We start from the raw sequence: 19,659 nt of genomic DNA, 5'->3' as shown, positions 1-19,659 counted from the left end.
TTTTGGTTTTAAATTTAAGATAAAAATCTGTGTATAATTATCTCACCGTAATAAAACAGTGTAAAATGAAAACTAGAGCTAATTTTGAATTGTCTTTGTGATATTTGTGATCAACACTTTAGTATTTATAGGAATTGGCTATTTTCATTCGATTTACATTTTCATTGTTGCACAGTATTATGGACTCCACCAGAAAGAAATTTAATGACATGTGAGGTGGAATAATTGTGTGTGTGTCAATGCAAGAGAGGTGGGAGTGAGTGAGGAGTGTCATTTTGTAGATTTACTCCTCAGTATGACAATGTTTTTAGCCCATTTATCTCCATTTGTTTCTTTTAATAGATGTAAGGGCACTAATAACCTCACTGTAGAGCACCTGTAAAATCCAAACACAACAGCACACACACGACACAGCGTACTGCAGTGGTGGTATTTGCCTAAAAAAAAAATTTCCTGAAGCATACCATCACAAACAGCCTGTAGATCACCCCTATTATTGCTGTTTTGGAAGTTAGGTTATAAGTGTTATAATAACTTTTAATGTTCACGTTATAAGCTGAAGCCGAAAATGGGCTGTAACTTATTAAACATAAAAGAAAAACCACTTGGCAAAAAATTACACTTGAGTGACTGATACCACTATAACAAACTAAATTCATTTTGTAGTCAGGGCTGCTGTGTTACCTAATATGGTGAAAGAGTGAGAAAATTATATTATGGAAAATGATTACTGTGATATATTATTCTTTTATCAGCATTAGTCCCAAATTAAAAAGTGAAGGGAAGTAAACACACTGCTAGGAAGGCTAGTGTGGCACAACCTGATATGATATTTAGTGACATAATGCATCTTCAGCCAGTATTGAGACTGCTGCATAAATGTTGATCAGTTTTGAACATTAAAGTTGTTCCCTTCTTAACCAGTTCCTGCACTGACAACCTCATCTTGGGGTCCCTAAACATGCTACCCTCTTCTCCCCTACACACACACACACACACACACACACACACACACACACACACACACACACACACACAAGTACACTTCGTGGAATCTGGATTTGGGACTTTCCAAAATTGGTTCTTTCTGACTTTCTTCCTCCTTACTTAGCAAATGAATCTGATAATGTAACATATGTTGCATTGTATTTTTTCCCCTCTCCTAATAATGTGAATGGTAATATCAGACAATACACTTCGTTTACTGTGGTGTGAAAGTGGTGCTTTATTTTGCTTTCTAATCACAAACAATTCTCAAATGAGAGATTCAAAATTCCATCAGATGAAATCCAAAAGATCACTGCAATGGTAAATTTTGTGCTGTATGTGTAAATTAAACATTGGCATTGTCCAAATTACTCATTCTTATAAAATAGTAAATGAATAGTGGAAGAAAATTGTTTCTTTTCAGATATTTCATTAACTGGTGAAGATATGAGAAAGCTGTTGTGGTTTGTACAGCTTAGAGTAAGATCATATAGTACTGTACCGCATAGTGGAAGAAAGATGACCCATTCATGTAGAAATCTGTTTGGTTAACAGAGAAGAGACAGGAGTGCCTAATTTTCAGTGCAAGATTCAAGGAGGAATTTAAGTAGTGAAATGCCTTGTTAGCATGATTTGCCAGAATTGCATACATCTTAAGGAATAATAAGGTTTGAAGATAACTACATGATGTGGTTGGTATGATATGCATGTCCCGTGCTGTCATATTCATTTTTAAACAATAGTGTATGTTTAGTTAAAGTGAAGGCAAGAAAACCACTGACACCTGCTACCAGAGCCAAACATTCTTTCTTGGCAACATTTTTTGGCATTTATTGCAAAGTGCTACCAAAGTTTCTCTGACTGGAAATATGAATTTTGGGAACAACATCAACTGAATGTGTTTGCAATTGTGCTTGTAAAGGTGGCTCTCTGTATTCATAGGGTTTTGGTTTTTCTTCCACTCACAACAACACAGTGGTGCCTAATGAGATTAGGCAGAATAATGTTGTGGCTGGGAATGCAATGAATGAAGTAATTTTTTGTTCCATGCAAATTGTCAGACTTTTTAACATCTCCTAATAGGGCATGGAGAAGAATCAGAAAAACTACAGATTGAAGTTTCAGGCTGTTAGCATGGGCTGGAATCAGTCTTGTACTGGTAGATTCCCACGTTCTCTAAAGTGTCTCATTGACATTGCTAATGGATGGAGTGGGGATCGTGGCACTTTATTATCAGGCAGACATGTATCACTGGTGATCCATTTCTTTTTAATCAATATTATTTGTATTTGTACAACATTTTAAATGATATCATGGAATATGAAGGTATATCAAATCTCATGGCTGAAATGCAAAATTAAAATTGAACAAAGTGTGCTTGGGCTATGCATAAGATACATGAGGAAGTTTCTGTTGTGGAAGAGAACCAGTTTCTCCAGAGAATTTTGCATAGGATTAAGTGAAGCTGTGGTGGCAGCTTTAAGTGGTCATACTTCATGCCAGATAGTTTTGACTACCGGTACATTGACACAAAAATTCTCATCCTGTGTCACCATACCTTCAAGGGGTGTAATTTCTAGTACTGCTCACATAAACTTTTAAAAAAGAACATAGAAATTTTAACTTTTGGAATAGAAGTTTTTTTTCTTCTGAGATGAAAGTGGAATTGTCGGGAACATGCATTCAGTCCTCATAGGAGGAACCAACCTTTTCTTAAGGGAGGGAAGCAAAGATACTTCTTTCTGTTCTAAGTGTTCTTGGTGGCAATACTGGGAGTTGCAACTCCTGATGATAAGTATCGGCCAGTCTTTCTGGAATAATTTACTGTTACCAGGCTACAGTGTGCAATGTTCAGTGTGTAGCTTGAGAAGTCAGAAGTTGCCATAGAGAGATATCAGTTTGCACAGGCGAATGGCATGCATTATGCTGAGACAGACCCCAGTAGTACACATTTTAATTTCTGTTATAAAAATTTGGTGTTCTTTCCTATTTTCAGAGTGAAGACAAAAACTTAAAACCACCTCAGAACGTAGAAGGTTGTTTGTTAGCTCTTGATTATGTGGTTAAACAGGATTATTTTCCACAAAGTACAAAGGACACACTTATGGTCTTCCTTGACAGGTAAACTACTTGTGGGTTCTGATTTTTTTATCTGAAATGATCATAATGTACTTTTAAAGCCACTAAAATTTTTTTAGTTCAATTGTAAAACAACTAATTTGTTTCCACAGAGCAACAAGAATCCAAGTAAATTCCTCAACAAAACAGAGATTACTGAGCAATCTGCAGCAAAGAAAAATGTGACATTTATAACCAGTTTTTAAAAACTTTTACTTGCCAGAGCTACTGAGTTCCTGACAGGGTTTCATAATGAATGATACAGTTGTGGAACTGACATTTTCATTTATTTATGTTTCTGTGATAATGGCTCCAGTGTGTGATTGATATACACTTCCATAAAAACTAGTAGATTCAACTTGGGACTAAGTTGGTTGTTTGGAACAGCAGTGATAAATCTTGGCATGTCATAACTTATTGCAGGTGATATATCACCAAAAGACAGACCATTGTCCTACAAAAAGGTCTTTGATTGAATCTGTTACTAAAGTAAACAATGATGTATCTTACTTTTGTAAACAATGTGAAGTTGGTACAAGACATAAGTGATTATTCTATTTCCAATCATGTTAAATAGTGTAAGTTGTTAGCAGCAGAGAGAGTTTAATGAAAGAGTCAAACTGCTTAATAATTAAATTTTTAAAGTAAGTGACAGCTACAATATTTCCTGTTCTTGTCTGGTGTTTTTGTAGTACTCTGTGAATGATGATGTAAAATGTCGCACCTATTTTATATCATAAAAACAAAAAATCAGCTTTCGAAATTTGCAATTTTCTTCTCCTCATGATTTTGTAAGTTTTTACTTGATAATGGGTGGAAAAATATCACTTGTTGTTGGTTAATTAAATTTTCTAGTCATTTCAAAGTGATATATCATCATAATATTTTTATGCTTGTAAAATTAGCATGTGATCTATAAAAGAAATACAGTAGAAATGTTGTTTTTAAAAATCAGTGTAGTATCACCTTTGCTCTGTAATCAGAAAAAGAACTTTAGTTCACAGTTTTCCTTTTTGTCAGTGCTGTTACCATTCTTGGGTAATTAAGATTTACACTTTTTTGGTAGGTGCAACAATAAGATTGGAACCATTCACTTCTCTCATCTAACATACATGCTTATTTATATGTACAAAAGTATTCAGATACATATGTAATGAGTGGTAGCAGGGTAATGAAGAGTCATCAAAATTTGAGTTTCTAGGTACGTTGTACGCAATAATATGTCTGATTAAGGACGTATTTCAATTTCATGAATATAAAAATATAGCAAACTGTGTACATTTCTCCCCTCTATGCTGTTGTCCTCCCTTCGGATACTTTGACAAAATATTGATGTTACTGTCTTCTCTAAACATACATGTAAATTAACTACATGATGAACTATCTTGGTGTAAGACGAATTGCATCCTGAATAATACAGTTCTTGTGAATGTGCTTTGAATGCAGAACTTCTTCTCAGGACTCGGGAAGTAAGTGTTCACACATTAAGTTGATATTAAACAATATTTTTGAAAATATAACCACAAGGTCTTCCATGATGGATTTTTAGTATTAAAAGATCTTAGGGCTTTGTCTTGGTAGTTATCTATAGAAATATGTTTATAGGTGTGTTTAGCAATCTGAAGTTAGTGTGAGAGCTAATTTTTTATGCATTTGCATAATCAGTGCGATGTGCTAAAGGCAAAGGGATTCATCTGGCTCAGAAATCATAGTTACCGAGAGGCAAATAAAACTGCAAAAAGGACTGTGGCAAACGCAAAGGCAGCGGCAAGGAAAAAGGTTTATGAGGTAACTGAAACAGGTGTTGAGCTTTTCAGAATAGCTAGAACATGAGACAAATAAATAATGAGAAGAGAATGGTGCCCCAATAGGAAAGCTGTGGGAGCAATATTTGAACATCTTCTCGATGCGGAAAATCCAAGATAAGTCTTCAGCAATGGTGTTTCCTTCCAGAACATGGCAGCGGATATAACTAAAGAACTGGTAGCAGCTATGGAGAAAATGAAAAGTTGAAAAACACAAAATTCTGATGAAATCCCAGTTGAAGCTTGGAAGTGTTTCGGTGAAGAAGGGCTGGATATATTATGGGACTTAATGCAATGAATATATCAGGAAGAATGAATTCCTGATGACTGGAGAGATACTACAGTAATTCCCTTGTTCAACGGGTAGGGTGACATCATGATTGTACTAATTATAGAAGAATAAAACTAATGGCACATACTATGAAATTCGGGAGATGGTAATAGAAAGACAGCTTCGACAAGAAACAGCAGTAATAGTTGAATAGTTCAGATTCGTGCTGGAGAAAGGAATAAAACTACCAATATTTGTACTCTGGGAACTTTTAAGAGAAACAGAGGAATTACATATGGTCTCTATAAACATAGAAAACTCTTAATACAAGTGCCATGGCAAGAAAGCTGTAGGTGTATGAGAGTAGGATGTGCCAGAGGAATATTCCACGTCTTAGTCGGGACATGCCAGAATGCTGGTAAGAAGCAGTAGAGGGCTAACAGAATGGATACCAGCTAAAGTTGGATTGCATGGAGAGTCGGTGTTGAGCAAATAAATTTTCAGTCTGTCAGTGAATTGTCAGGTGTTAGAGAGCAAGCTCCTTAGTGTTTGATGCTCACAAATGATATAGTGTTATGTTGCACCAACAAAAATGAAATGAGATTAAAAAGTTGGAGAAATGTTTTGGAAGACAAGGAATGAAAATCAATATGATGACAACTGAGTCTATGTACCTACGAGGATAAGAGGAGGAAACAGTCCAGTGAATGAAACTTCAAAGTCAATAGTTTGATGTAATTAGGACCAACAGTGTCTAGTGAAAGCAATAGCTCAGCTGGATGAACAGAAAAAGTCATCAGATGTGCTGTGATAGAAAAATAAAATCTGAGGGCGAAAGGAAAGCTGTAAAAGTCAGATCTGCAAAGCTGTATAGAAAAGAGAGATGGGCACCAACGATGGCACATTATAAGGCAGTGGATGTGGCTGAAAGAAGAATTTGCGGTATCTCAAGAACTGATAGGATTGGAAATGAGGGAATAAATGACGTAAGTATCAACAAAAACAAAGGGTCAAGAAATGATGATGCAATGAAATGCACATATCAAAAAAATGGTTCAAATGGCTCTGAGCACTATGGGACTCAACATCTTAGGTCATAAGTCCCCTAGAACTTAGAACTACTTAAACCTAACTAACCTAAGGACATCACACACACCCATGCCCGAGGCAAGATTCGAACCTGCGACCGTAGCAGTCCCGCGGTTCCGGACTGCAGCGCCAGAACCGCTAGACCACTGCGGCCGGCGCACATATCAAAAGAAGGGGCAGTGTCTATGTTGGCAAGAGAATGGTAGGGAAAGTTGACGGGAAAAGGAAGACCAAGAAGAAAATGGACTGACTGGCCCACACACACACACACACACACACACACACACACACACACACACACACACACACACACACACACACACACACACACAGGTAGGGCTACATTGTCCCATCTAACGACATGATTCCACAACTGTGCACAAATGAGCCAGTACAGATTAGTATGATAAAAGATCCGTCCAATAGCTAGCAACATTGTATGCCTCTCCACAATTGAGTGCCTCAGTTATGCAGCAAGTTGTCAGGTGTACTCATAAAAATCCATGAAGGACTTTCCATTCCCATAAATACATATCTATTCAGAAGTCGCAGGTCGTGGTTTAGTGGTCAGTGTTGCTGCTTCTGGATCACGGGGCCCCAGGGTTGATTCCCTGCTGGGTTGGGGATTTTCTTTGCCCGGGGACTGGGTGTTTGTGTTGCCCTCATCATATCGTCATCAGCATTTGTGATGGTGGTAAGATTCGACTGTCTAAAAATTGAGACTTTGTATGGGCACTGATGACCTTGCAGTTGAGCACCCCACAAACCAAACTATCATCATATATATTCAGAAGCATTTACAATAATAGCTCATAAATTTTCAAATGGGGGGAAATTTTTTGTAAGACCATGACCAAGGACTCTTAAAATGGGGCCTCCTGTTCCTGCTTCCTTTTGAGTAGGGAGACATAACACTTGAATCAAAATTAATCTCAAAAGACACTTTGTTCAGGGCTATGTAACTGTTTTTGGATGACAGTGTTCCATTGTTCACTATGTTGTGCAATTTTAATTGTGGAATATTTTTGAATCTTTGAATCAATTTACATTATCATAAGACTTCATGTAATACTGTTTACTATGGGATTTCCCAGTAGTGTAATTAGCATTACTTAACTGTCCCAGTGGTTACATTGTGCCACAACTATGCATAAATGAGCCAGTACAAATTAGTGTGATAAAATATTTGTCTGATTTATTCTCAGTAACATGTGGAAAGTTGTTAAATAGTGTTAATTTAAAATACATCTGTTTTGGTGTTGAATGAGATAAAACACACTATAACAAAGATCCTACAGTCCAAGTCAGTGTCTAATGTATCTGACTGCAGATACTCCCTGCGGGTCCGGGTGTAAGAATAGGCCCAAGGTATTCCTGCCTGTTGTAAGAGGCGACTAAAACGAGTCTCTCACTTTTAGGCCCTATGAGTTCAGGTCTCATTCTATGGTATGACCTGTCACTTTCAAAATTCTACAGAAGTACAGGCCATATGGGGAAGGGCGCATTACATGGTGCACGAGTTATCTATAGTGCCCTTAGATTTGATCTCCTGAATCTCTTGTCATGGCTTTGCATCTCCACCTGTGATTCAACTATTTGGGGAATTTCATCTTCTTCTGTTGTCTCCTGTCCTCTTTCACCACCATGACAATATTGGATTTCTCTGCACCCAATATCTTGCATGGTAGCCAGTCCATTGTGGTGGGGCTGTTGTGTACCAATTTGGTGGTAGCCCTCTGACAATACAGGGATTGCACTGCTGATGCCTGAGCTGTAAACTCCCCACGTATGCAGATGCCTGTCTTTGTGGGACATCAAGACTCCCGGCAACGGCCATCATGCCAATTGGCCTTTGCTATGGCTGGGTGGTGCCCGTGGGGAGAGCCCCTGATCGGAGTGGATGGCATCAGGGTGGATGACCTGCAATGAAGCGGACTAAGTCATCTCTTGCTGGTGACTGTAAGGCACCAGCAGTCTCTAAGAAGGGCAAGATCGAATACAGTGTGTAACGTGCCGTGACATGTCTCCTCACCCGGGGCACCACATGTAACGTGCCGGGCTGTTTCCTCTGTATTAGTGCCACTTAAAGTTCACGTCACAACCAGATGTACCAGTATTGAAACATTTCCTCACCCAGTAGATAGTGCGCAGTATTCTCGACCTACCTTGCTTTGTTTATTCAATATTATCTTCCCGGTAGCTGCGTCCATCTCGTCTAAATCACACTGAAATTAAGAAGCCAGGATCCTAGGTTAAGTTTTCCAAAATCAAAAGTCAAGATCATATTCATTGTTGAACATTTATGTCAACCACAGTACGATTTATTTGTTATTACTCGCACACACAATATTCACGTGACCAGGCCTCTTACACTTAATTGTCACATTAGGTAGGTCAAAAAATTCCAGTATTTAACAATGTTCACAATTACACTTTTTTGGTACGACCTGAAAAATTAATTGACTTGCGCACTTTTGCTCCAAGAAAATCTGACCGAGAACTAACCTGAGAACTGCACCAGCTCGGATCTTATATAGACGAGCGCTTGAATATTTGACTATTTCTGTTAATATATTATAGTTTATAATTTCCCAGGGTTAAAATGATCCTTTGTAACTGGTTTTGAAGTTAACTATTGGGTTTTATTATTTAAATAACATGAGTGAGCTGTATCAATTTAAATACGTGGAACTAACTTATGCATCTGCCGTGGGAATTCCCGACTTATAACCACGGCAGCCCTGTTGAACAATAATTTTTACACATTCAGATTTACTTAATTCTTAATTAAGGCACTTACAAAGTTGAGACTGGAGTTATTTGACGTAGAAAAATAAAGGTAGCAAAAGTATCGAAACAGATCTCAGAATTATTTGGTAGTTTGGTCACAATTGGCACTGAAATTCATACAGGCTGCAGATTTTAAGTCTTAATATCTATTTAACTAATAGACTTTACGTTAATTTACACACTTTGCTGGAATCAGTAAAATTTAGGCTTTCTTTTGGATGCAGTCTTATAGCTGAATTTGATCTATTAGCTCACTTGAATTTTACTTAATATGTATTGCACAATATACGTAATTGTTCATAACTGTTAATATGATGCATTTCCAACAAAACTAATTAGCTCATTACTTTCAGAATGGACATTAGAATGTACTGAAATAATAGATTTTACAAGTGGAATTTTTATTTACACTATTTCTGAATTCTGTACTATGAGGCTGAAGGCCACAGAATCTGTAGTCGGAATCTGACTAGTGAAAATGAAAAAAAAAATAAAAGTTCATTGCTTAACTAGGTTACTGAAGGAGTGTAAAACGAAAACAGGAGAGCAGTGGGCAACCCTGCTTCATTACAAGTGCCGACAGGTATAATCTTAAATCGTTTCCCCTCCCTCACTACACCATGGGAGGAACATAGGGCTACAGAACGGAGAGAGCCATATTCACCTCGGTTTTTAGTCTGTAGCAGAACCGATGGGGACTCTTTTCTACCTACGAAGCTTCAGTTTTTTGTTGTCACCTTGAGGATAAGATTGGAGAAGTGACAGTTATCAAAGATGCGAAATGGCACAGTCTTGATTCAGACAGCATCCCCAGCCCAATTCCGAGCATTACTCGCCTGTGACAAGCTGGGTGATATTCCTGTTTCCGTCACTCTCCATAAAAGCCTCAACGTGGTCCAGGGAATCATTTTTCAATGCGATCTCTTCTTGACAATTTAGAACGGCGCCAACTTAGAATGGCGGGGTGTTCATTTCATCTGGCACTTTTACTGGGGACCCAAAGACAGCAGGGTTGCCTTCATCTTTGCCTCTGATGGTGATTCACTGACTGAAAAGGTCAAGGTGATGGTTTACAGCTGCAGTGTTAAACCATACATCCCTCCCCTTACGCGGTGCTTTAATTGCTGGAAGTTCGGGTACGTGTCTTCTCACTGCACTTCCAGTGCCACATGCCGAGACTGCGGACGTCCAGATACTCCATGTGCACCACCTCCCACTTGCATCACATATGGAGAGCATCACTCTCCCTGCTCGCCGGACTGCCCAGTACTCCCAGAGGAGCAGAATATCATGGGAGTACAAAACCCTGGAGCAGTTGACTTACACAGAGGCTACGTGTAAATTTTAAAGATTACACCCTATTCGGTTGATGTCGACATATGCTGCAGCTACATCACCATTGCTATCCCAAGTGCCAGTGGAACCTCCGGGCCACCAGAATACATCTGCCTCCTTGGTGGTAGGGGGCAAATCTTCCTCCGTTGCTCCCAAAGCACCTACTTTGGGAGCAAGGTCCCCTCAAATGCAGGGGACATTGGTTCCCTCCCCCCTGCCAGAGGAGCAATAGCCTCCTCCGGCTCCTCTCGTGTGGAAGGGGACCCTTGGGGCCCTCTCTCTCAAGGTCTCCACTAATGCCATGGCAGACACTCGCCAGTGGGTGCAGGAGCCAAAAACTATTGGACTAAGAGCTTCAGTCTTCCTCCATGCCTGAAGGTGCTTCAGAGAAATCTTCCCAGCAAGCCCCTAAAGAGAAACGAGAGGGCAAGCAAACTAAGCAGTAGTCTGCTAGGAAACAGGACCCTCTGGTGGCCCCTACAGCACCACTCATATATCAAGTTTGCATCTGAGGATGCGATGGAAATCTTAGCGTCCCCTGCAGACCTGGATCTCACTGATGCCTCATCCACCATAAAAATGGCTACAAATACTCAATTGGTGGTAGCAGGTAACCCTGAGGCATAACCTGCGCGCTTGATGCCTTCCCAGCTTCACGATAACATCATCCTCCAGTGGAATTGTGGCGGTTTTTTCTGCCACCTGGCTGAGCTACGGCCAAACTTTATTTTAAGCTTTCCACCTGCTTTCTGCATTGCCCTCCAGCAAACCTGTTTCTTGACAATGTGGACCCATGCCCTCCGTGGCTATAAAGAATATTACAGGGACCATATTGACTATAATAGATTGTCAGGTGGTGTTTGCGTCTATGTCCTGAACTCAGTATGCAGTGAACCTGTGCCCATCACACCCCTCTTGAAGCTGTGGCTGTCAGGATAAGAACGACGCAGGAAATAACTGTCAGCAACGTATATCTTCCTCCAGATGGTGCAGTACCCCTGAATGCATTGGGTGCACAGATTGAGAAACTCCCTAAACCTTTTCTACTTTTGGGAGATTTTAATGCCATAACCCCTTGTGAGGTGGCACAGTTCACTGGCCGAGGCAGAGATGTCGAAAATTTACTGTCGCAACACTACCTCTGCCTCTTTAATACAGGTGGCCCCACACATATCAGTGTGACACATGGCACATATTCTGCCATTGATCTCTCAGTTTGAAGTCCTGGCCTTCTCCCATCTATCCACAGGAGAGCAAATGACAACTTGTGTGGTAGTGGCCAGTTCCCCATCTTCCTGTCACTGCCCCGGCATCAGGTCCGTGGACGCCTGCGCAGATGGGCTTTAAACAAGGCAGACTGGGAAGCCTTCAACTCTGCTGTTACTGTTGAATCTCCCCCACATGGAAACATCGATGTGGTGGTTGGGCAGGTAACTACAACAATTGTTTCTATGGCGGAAAGCACGATCCCTCGTTTTTTAGGATGCCCCCGGCGAAAGACAGTCCATTGGTGGTCGCCGGAAGTCACTGAGGCAATTAAGGAGCATCGGTGAGCTCTACAGCGGCATAACCAGCACCCTTCCCTGGATCACCTCATAGCCTTTAAAGGGCTCCGTGCCCATGTTCACCAGCTTATCAAAAGGTGGAAACAGGAGAGATACATCTCGACCATTGGGTGCCATACGTCACCTTCCCAAGTCTGGGCAATTACGAAACGAGTTTTTGGGTACCAGAACCAAACAGGTGTTCCTGATGTTAATATAAATGGCATGGTATCTACCGATCCAAACGCGATTGCCAAGCACTTTGCTGAGCACTATGCTTGCACCCCTGCATCGGAGAATTACCCCCCAGTCTTTTGCACTCTCAAAGGGCGGATAGAAGGGAAAGTCCTCTCGGTCACTACATGCCACAATGAACCCTATAATGCCCCATTTACAGAGTGGGAGCTCCTCAATTCCCTTGTACATAGCCCCGACACTACTGCTGGGCAAGATCGGATCTACAGTCAGATGATTAAATATCTCTCGTCTGACTACAAGCAACATCTCCTCATGATCTTCAAACAGATCTGGTGGGATGGCGTCTTTCCATCGCACTTGCGGGAGAGCACCATCATTCCAGTGCTCAAATCCGGAAACCCGCTTGATGTGGATAGCTATCTTCCCATTAGCCTCACCAACATACTTTGTAAGCTGCTGGAAAATATGATGTGTCAGCAGTTGGGTTGGGTCCTCGAGTCAGCTGGCCTACTGGCTCCGTGACAGAGTGGTTTCCACCTGGGTCGCTCTACCACTGATAATCTTGTGTTCCTCGAGTCTGCCACCTGAACAGCCTTTTCCAGACGCCAACACCTTGTTACTGTCTCTTTTTATTTACAAAAAGCATATGACACCACCTGGTGACATCATATCCTTGCGACATTATACAAGTGGGGTCTCCAAGGACCATTCCCAATTTTTATTCAGAATTTCCTGTTGCATCGTACTTTTCATGTCCAAGTTTGTGCCTCCCGTAGTTCCCTGCATATCCAGGAGAATGAGGTCCCACAGGGCTCTGTATTGGCTGTATCTCTGTTTTTAGTGGCCATTAACGGTATAGCAGCAGATGTTGGGCTGTCCATCTCACCCTCTCTGTAAGCAGACTACTTCTGTATTTTGTACTGCTCTTCCAGTACTGATGTTGTGGAGAGGCGCCTACAGGGAGCCATCCACAAGGCACAGTCATGGGCTCTAGCCCACGGCTCAGTTTTTGGCCGAAAATTTGTGTGTTATGTACTTCTGTTGGCATCATACCATTCATCCAGAGCCAGAACTTTACCTTACTGACGATCCCCTCACTGTAGTGGAGACATATCGATTTTTAGGACTGGTTTTCGATGCCCGATTGACTTGAAACCTCACCTTCATCAGCTTAAGCAGAAGTGCTGGCAGCACCTCAATACCCTCCGCTGCCTGAGCAACACCAACTGGGGTGCAGAGTGCTCTACACTTCTGCAGCTAAATAGAGCTCTTGTTCAATCCCACCTTGACTGTGGGAGTCCAGCTTAAGGTTCAGTGGCGCCCTCAGCGTTGGGTTTACTTGACCCAGTGCACCACTGTGGTGTTCGACTAGTGACGGGAGCTTTTAGGACAAGTCCTATGACCGGCTCAAGTCCTTCCATTGCAGGTCAGGCGTGCACAACTGCCGGCCAATTACGTTGCACACGTTCGTAGTTCTCCTGCACATTCAAATTACTCCCTCTTTTTCCCACCCACAGCAGTTTCTTTCCCGCATTGGCAGTCCAGGTCAGGGCTTACAATTGCAGTTCATGTCTGATCACTTCTGCCTGAACTGGAGTCCTTGCCTTTACCAACTATACTTGAGGTCCATTTGTGTGCACCTCCTTGGTGTACACCTAGGCCGCGGCTTCGCCTGGACCTTTCACATGGCCCAAAGGACTCAGTTCACCCTGCAACTCCCCGCTATCCCTTCCACTTGATTCTTGAGGTGTACTGAGGTCATGAAGTGGTTTACACCAACGGCTCGATGGCTGATGGTCACGTCTGCTTTGTGTATGTCCATGGAGGACATATTGAACAGCATTCCTTGCCAGCAGTGTTTTCACTGCAGAGCTGGTGGCTATCTCGTGCTCTTGAGCACATCCGTTTGTGCCCTGGGGAGTCATTTCTTCTGTGTACTGACTCCTTCAGCATCCTACAAGCTATCGACCAGTGCTACACTCGTCATCCTTTGGTAGCGACCATCCAGGAGTCCATCTTTTCCCTGGAATGGTCAAGTCATTCAGGGGTGTTTTTGTGGACCCCAAGACATGGAATCCCAGGCAACAAACTTGCTGACAGGCTGGCCAAACAGGCTACACGGAAATAACTTATGGAGATCGGCATCCCAATCACTTACCTGTGTTTGTTTTTACGTCGCCAGGTTTTTCGGCTTTGGGAGATGTAATGGAATAGTCTCAATACGCACAACAAACTGCGTGCCATTAAAGGAGACTACGAATGTGTGGCAGTCCTTCATGCAGGCCTCTCGCAGGAACCATGCGGTTCTCTGCCGGCTCCTCATTGGCCATGCTAGGACGATCCACGGCTACCTCCTGCGCCATGAAGACCCGCCTCAGTGTCAATGCAGTGCCCGGTTGACAGTGGCCCGTATTCTGCTACACTATCCCACTTTGACTGCCCTCCGATGAAATCTTCGGTTACCGGACTCATTGCTGCTAATTTTACCTGGCAACGCCTCATTGACAGATTTAGTTTTACGTTTTATTCGTGAGGGTGGGTTTTATCATTTTATATAAGTTTTACCGCATGTCCTTTGTCCCTATGTGTCCTCCAACCAAGTCCTTTGAGGGCAGAGGTGGTTTTAATGTGTTGCAGAGTGGCTGGCTTCTCTTTTTTATTCTCATGGTCAGCTAGTCATGGTAAACTGTTTTTGGCATTTTAATCTTTTCTACATGTTTCTTGCATTTCTGTGGTTTTCTTCTCCCATTTTGTCAAATTAAGTGTTTGTTGCTCTTCCGTCATTCTTGTGGTTTTTCCTTTCTCTCCGTTTTGTGTTGTCAATCTTGCATGTTTTATTCTCACCTTTGTGGCAGTTTTACTTGGAACAAGGGACCGATGACCTAGCAGTTTGGTCCCTTCCCCCCTCTTTTAAACCAACCAACCAACCAACTACAGATGTCCTTAGTTTTATTCAATACTACAATGTAGTTGACCCTCTGTCTGTCATAATGATGTGTCCAATCAAGTGACTATCATCAAGTAGTGAGACTTTGCAAGGGAGGCTGTTTCATTGCTGCTGCTAAGTTGTGCAAAGGAATTTGATACTAAATAAATCATCATTGTACTCAAAACACCACACCTTGTTCTTTTGTCCTGAATTTTTACCCTGCATTAGCTATCTTGTTTTCTGTCTCTGTGGAGCAAAAATGTTACTTTCAAAGAACAATCAACAACATGAATTGGGTGTCTGATGCTGGAGAGGAACACTCTATGTATCTATTTAAGACCTGCATTTTCATGAATGTTTAAAACTCTGTGCTAGACCAGTACTTGAAGATGAATCCTTTATTTCACTGAAAATGTTCTTGCCAATTTGATTTTCAGACAAAACTGGGGTGGAGAACTAAATAAGTTTTTTCATATTACATATGCTTGCCTATTATGGTTGAAATAACCATGACAGTTGTTATTCAGATGACTGATTTTCCTCATCCCTAAAATGCAATCAGTTAAAACAGATACCAGTATTTTAATTCTAAATAACCAGTATTTTTTGGCATTTGTTTGTTCTCAATTATAACACTTTCTTATATGTTACTAATGACCAAGTAAAAAAAATAGTGTATCAATTTCATTGCAGTGTACTAAAATTTCTGGTTTTTAAATGAAACTCACTTTTTTAAAAAAAAGATTTATTCATGAAATTTCCATTGCTTTGAAATATTAGCTTACTATAGAATATAGGAAAGCAATCAGTGTTGTTTTCATAAGAACACTAACAGAAATGAGCAACAAACATGACAAAGAGACAGTAAAGCATTGCTGAGACACACATCTGTTGCCATTAGGCATGGCCTATTAGACAGTACATGTGTGTGCAAAGTGCGAGAGTTGTCGCAGACGAACATTCTTCTGTAGCACCACATTTCGAAAGCTTGTATACTCTTTTTGTCCAAACTATTTATCGTCCATGTTTCACTTCCATACATGGCTACACTCCATACAAATACTTTCAGAAATGACTTCCTGACACTTAAATCTCTACTTGATGTTAACAAATTTCTGTTCTTCAGAAACATTTTCCTTGCCATTGCCAGTCTACATTTTATATCCTCTCTACTTCGTCCATCATCAGTTATTTTGCTCCCCAAATAGCAAAACTCCTTTACTACTTTAAGTGTCTCATTTCGTAATCTAATTCCCTCAGCATCACCCGACTTAATTCGACTACATTCCATTATCCTCGTTTTGCTTTTGTTGATGTTCATCTTATATCCTCCTTTCAAGACATTATCCAACTCAAAGTTTTAATTTCTTCTCCATGGATTTTAATACCTACTCCGAATTTTTCTTTTGTTTCCTTCACTGCTTGCTCAATATACAGATTGAATAACATCGGGGATAGGCTACAACCCTGTCTCACTCCCTTCCCAACCACTGCTTCCCTTTCATACCCCTCGACACTTATAACCGCCATGTGGTTTCTGTCCAAATTGTAAATAGCCTTTCGCTCCCTGTATTTTACCCCTGCCACCAGGAGCCTTTCGCTCCCTGTATTTTACCCCTGCCACCTTCAGAATTTGAAAGAGTATTCCACTCAACATTTTCAAAAGCTTTCTCTAAGTCTACAAATGCTAGAAATGTAGGTTTACCTTTTCTTAATCTTTCTTCTAAGATAAGTCGTAAGGTCAGTACTGCCTCACGTGTTCCAATATTTCTACGGAATCCAAACTGATCTTCCCCGAGGTTGGCTTCTACTAGTTTTTCCATTCGTCTGTAAAGAATTCGCGTTAGTATTTTGCAGCTGTGGCTTATTAAACTGATAGTTTGGTAATTTTCACATCTGTCAACACCTGCTTTCTTTGAAATTGGAATTATTATATTCTTCTTGAAGTCTGAGGGTACTTCGCCTGTCTAATACATCTTGCTCACCAGATGGTAGAGTTTTGTCAGGACTGGCTCTCCCAAGGGTGTCTGTAGTTCTAATGGAATGTTGTCTACTCCCGGGGCCTTTTTTCGACTTAGGTCTTTCAGCGCTCTGTCAAACTCTTCACGCAGTATCATATCTCCTATTTCATCTTCATCCTCTTCCATTTTCATAATATTGTCCTCAAGTACATGGCCCTTGTATAGACCCTCTATATACTCCTTCCACCTTTCTCCTTTCCCTTCTTTGCTTAGAACTGGTTTTCCATCTGAGCTCTTGATATTCATACAAGTGGTTCTCTTTTCTCCAAAGGTCTCTCTAATTTTCCTGGAGGCTGTATCTATCTTACCCTAGTGAGATAAGCCTCTACATCCTTAAATTTGTCCTCTAGCCATCCCTGCTTAGCCATTTTGCACTTCCTGTCGATCTCATTTTTGAGTCATTTGTATTACTTTTTGCCTGCTTCATTTACTGCATTTTTATATTTTCTCCTTTCATCAATTAAATTCAATATTTCTTCTGTTACCCATGGAGTTCTACCAGCCCTCATCTTTTTACCTATTTGATCCCCCGCTGCCTTCACTACTTCATCCCTCAAAGCTACCCATTCTTCTTCTACTGTATTTATTTCCCCCATTCCTGTCAATTGTTCCCTTATGCTCTCCCTGAAACTCTGTACAGCCTCTGGTTTAGTCAGTTTATCCAGGTCCCATCTCCTTAAATTGCCACCTTTTTGCAGTTTCTTCAGTTTTAATAGACAGTCCATAACCAATAGATTGTGGTCAGAGTCCACATCTGCCCCTGGAAATGTTGTACAATTTAGAACCTGGTTCCTAAATCTCTGTCTTACCATTATATAATCTATCTGAAACCTGTCAGTATCTCCAGGCTTCTTCCATGTATACAGCCTTCTTTCATGATTCTTGAACCAAGTGTTAGCTACGATTAAATCCATGCAATGTAAATTGTCTCTGGATGAATAAACTACTACTACTACTACTACTACTACTACTACTACTACTATTAAGTTGTGTTCTGAGCAAAATTCTACCAGGCGGCTTCCTCTTTCATTTCTTTTCCCCAATCCACATTCACCTACTACTTTTCCTTCTCTCCCCTTTCCTACTACCGAATTCCAGTCACCCATGACTATTAAATTTTCGTCTCCCTTCACTATCTGAATAATTTCTTTTATTTCGTCATACATTTCTTCAATTTCTTCGTCATCTGCAGAGCTAGTTGGCATATAAACTTGTACTACTGTAGTAGGCATGGGCTTTGTGTCTATCTTGTCCACAATAATGTGTTCACTATGCTGTTTGTAGTTGCTTAGCCGCACTCCTATTGTTTTATTCGTTATTAAACCTACTCCTGCATTACCCCTATTTGATTTTGTATTTATAATCTTGTATTCACCTGACCAAAAGTCTTGTTCCTCTTGCGACCGAACTTCACTAATTCCCACTATATCTAACTTTAACCTATCACCTTGCTATCAGTCGTTCATAGTACCAGCACAGCAAGGCCGTTTTGGTTAGTGTTACAAGCCCAGATCAGTCAATCATCCAGACTGTTGCCCCTGCAACTACTGTAAAGGCTGCTGCCCCTCTTCAGGAACCACACGTTTGTCTGACCTCTCAACAGATACCCCTCCGTTGTGGTTGCACCTACGGTACGGCTAACTGTGTCGCTGAGGCACACAAGCCTCCCCACCAATGGCAAGGTCCATGGTTCACGGGGGGAGGTATGTGAAAGAAAGTGTGTTCATCTCCCTTTTACCTCATGGGATAGAAGTAGTGAAGAAAGGAATAACAGCCGCCATAAATTCTGTAAAAGCAAATACCTTGTGTGAAATTTGACAAATTGAGCTGTCATCTAGAGGTTGTCATTCTGCTGCTGGTGGATACACAGAGCATTTGTAATCGCATAGTTAAGATTTTTTAGTATTTTGCAGTCTAACCTGCATTTGTAGTATGTTTCCATCAGTAAGTATGGAGTTTTGAATTCAGGTCACTCTTTTTTAAATACCCTGGATTTCATCTTATGTGTGACCACCTGCTGGGGTAGCCGAGAGCGTTAACGCGCTGCTTCCTGGACTCTGTCTACCCCTGGGAAATTTTCTAAATTTTAGGTGAAAAATAGTGAGTTTTACAGTTTTTTTTTTTTACGCATTTTAGTGATATGATCAAGATTAGAACTCTGACAACTGGACTCTCAATAACTCGACACTCCAGGTAACTCGACAAGCCTGACACGTTTTTTGGCTTTGAAAAAAGAAACAAAACATAAGCACGCACAGTACTTTCGTAAAAAGCTACTTTAATTTACATTAATAATCATGCTTATAGACTATTACGGAGCAGTGAATATACAGCTCTGAAATTATATTTAAATAAATCCTAAATTATCATTAAAAGAATGGCTGTCACACAGTAATAGCTCTTTGATTGGTAAGTGAAATAGCAAATTTAAGATTACTTTGAATAAAGCTCAGGGTTCATGAAATAAAAACAATATCTCAAAGTTAATGCTTTAATACAGCTAACAAAGTTAATACAGTATGCTTAATACTTTCAATCAGAAACTATGTAAATAATGGGTTTTAATTTGGTC

The 19,659-nt window shown here is 40.7% G+C and overlaps 1 protein-coding gene and 1 long non-coding RNA gene across 3 annotated transcripts in view; one reads left to right on the top strand and one right to left on the bottom strand.

Annotated features, from left to right (window-relative positions):
- The window catches only part of LOC126469946 (ran GTPase-activating protein 1), a 120,968-nt gene extending 117,076 nt beyond the window's left edge, over positions 1 to 3,892 (top strand). Inside the window, exons 9-10 of one of the 2 annotated variants that reach the window (XM_050097365.1) lie at positions 2,984 to 3,108; positions 3,219 to 3,892. In XM_050097365.1, the coding sequence (XP_049953322.1) occupies positions 2,984 to 3,108; positions 3,219 to 3,291 (198 nt within the window). In that variant the 3' untranslated portion in view covers positions 3,292 to 3,892. The remainder of the gene's footprint in view (positions 1 to 2,983; positions 3,109 to 3,218) is intronic. The other variant, XM_050097357.1, reaches the window with a different exon arrangement.
- The window catches only part of LOC126469983 (uncharacterized), a 32,134-nt gene that overhangs the window by 9,117 nt on the left and 3,358 nt on the right, over positions 1 to 19,659 (bottom strand). The gene's annotated exons all lie outside the window — the stretch shown is intronic.

The sequence above is a fragment of the Schistocerca serialis genome, chromosome 1, assembly GCF_023864345.2.
Source record: "Schistocerca serialis cubense isolate TAMUIC-IGC-003099 chromosome 1, iqSchSeri2.2, whole genome shotgun sequence".
In the NCBI taxonomy this organism is placed as follows: domain Eukaryota; kingdom Metazoa; phylum Arthropoda; class Insecta; order Orthoptera; family Acrididae; genus Schistocerca; species Schistocerca serialis.
Note: the sequence above shows the minus strand (reverse complement) of the source record. Positions and strands in the feature narration are given on the sequence as shown.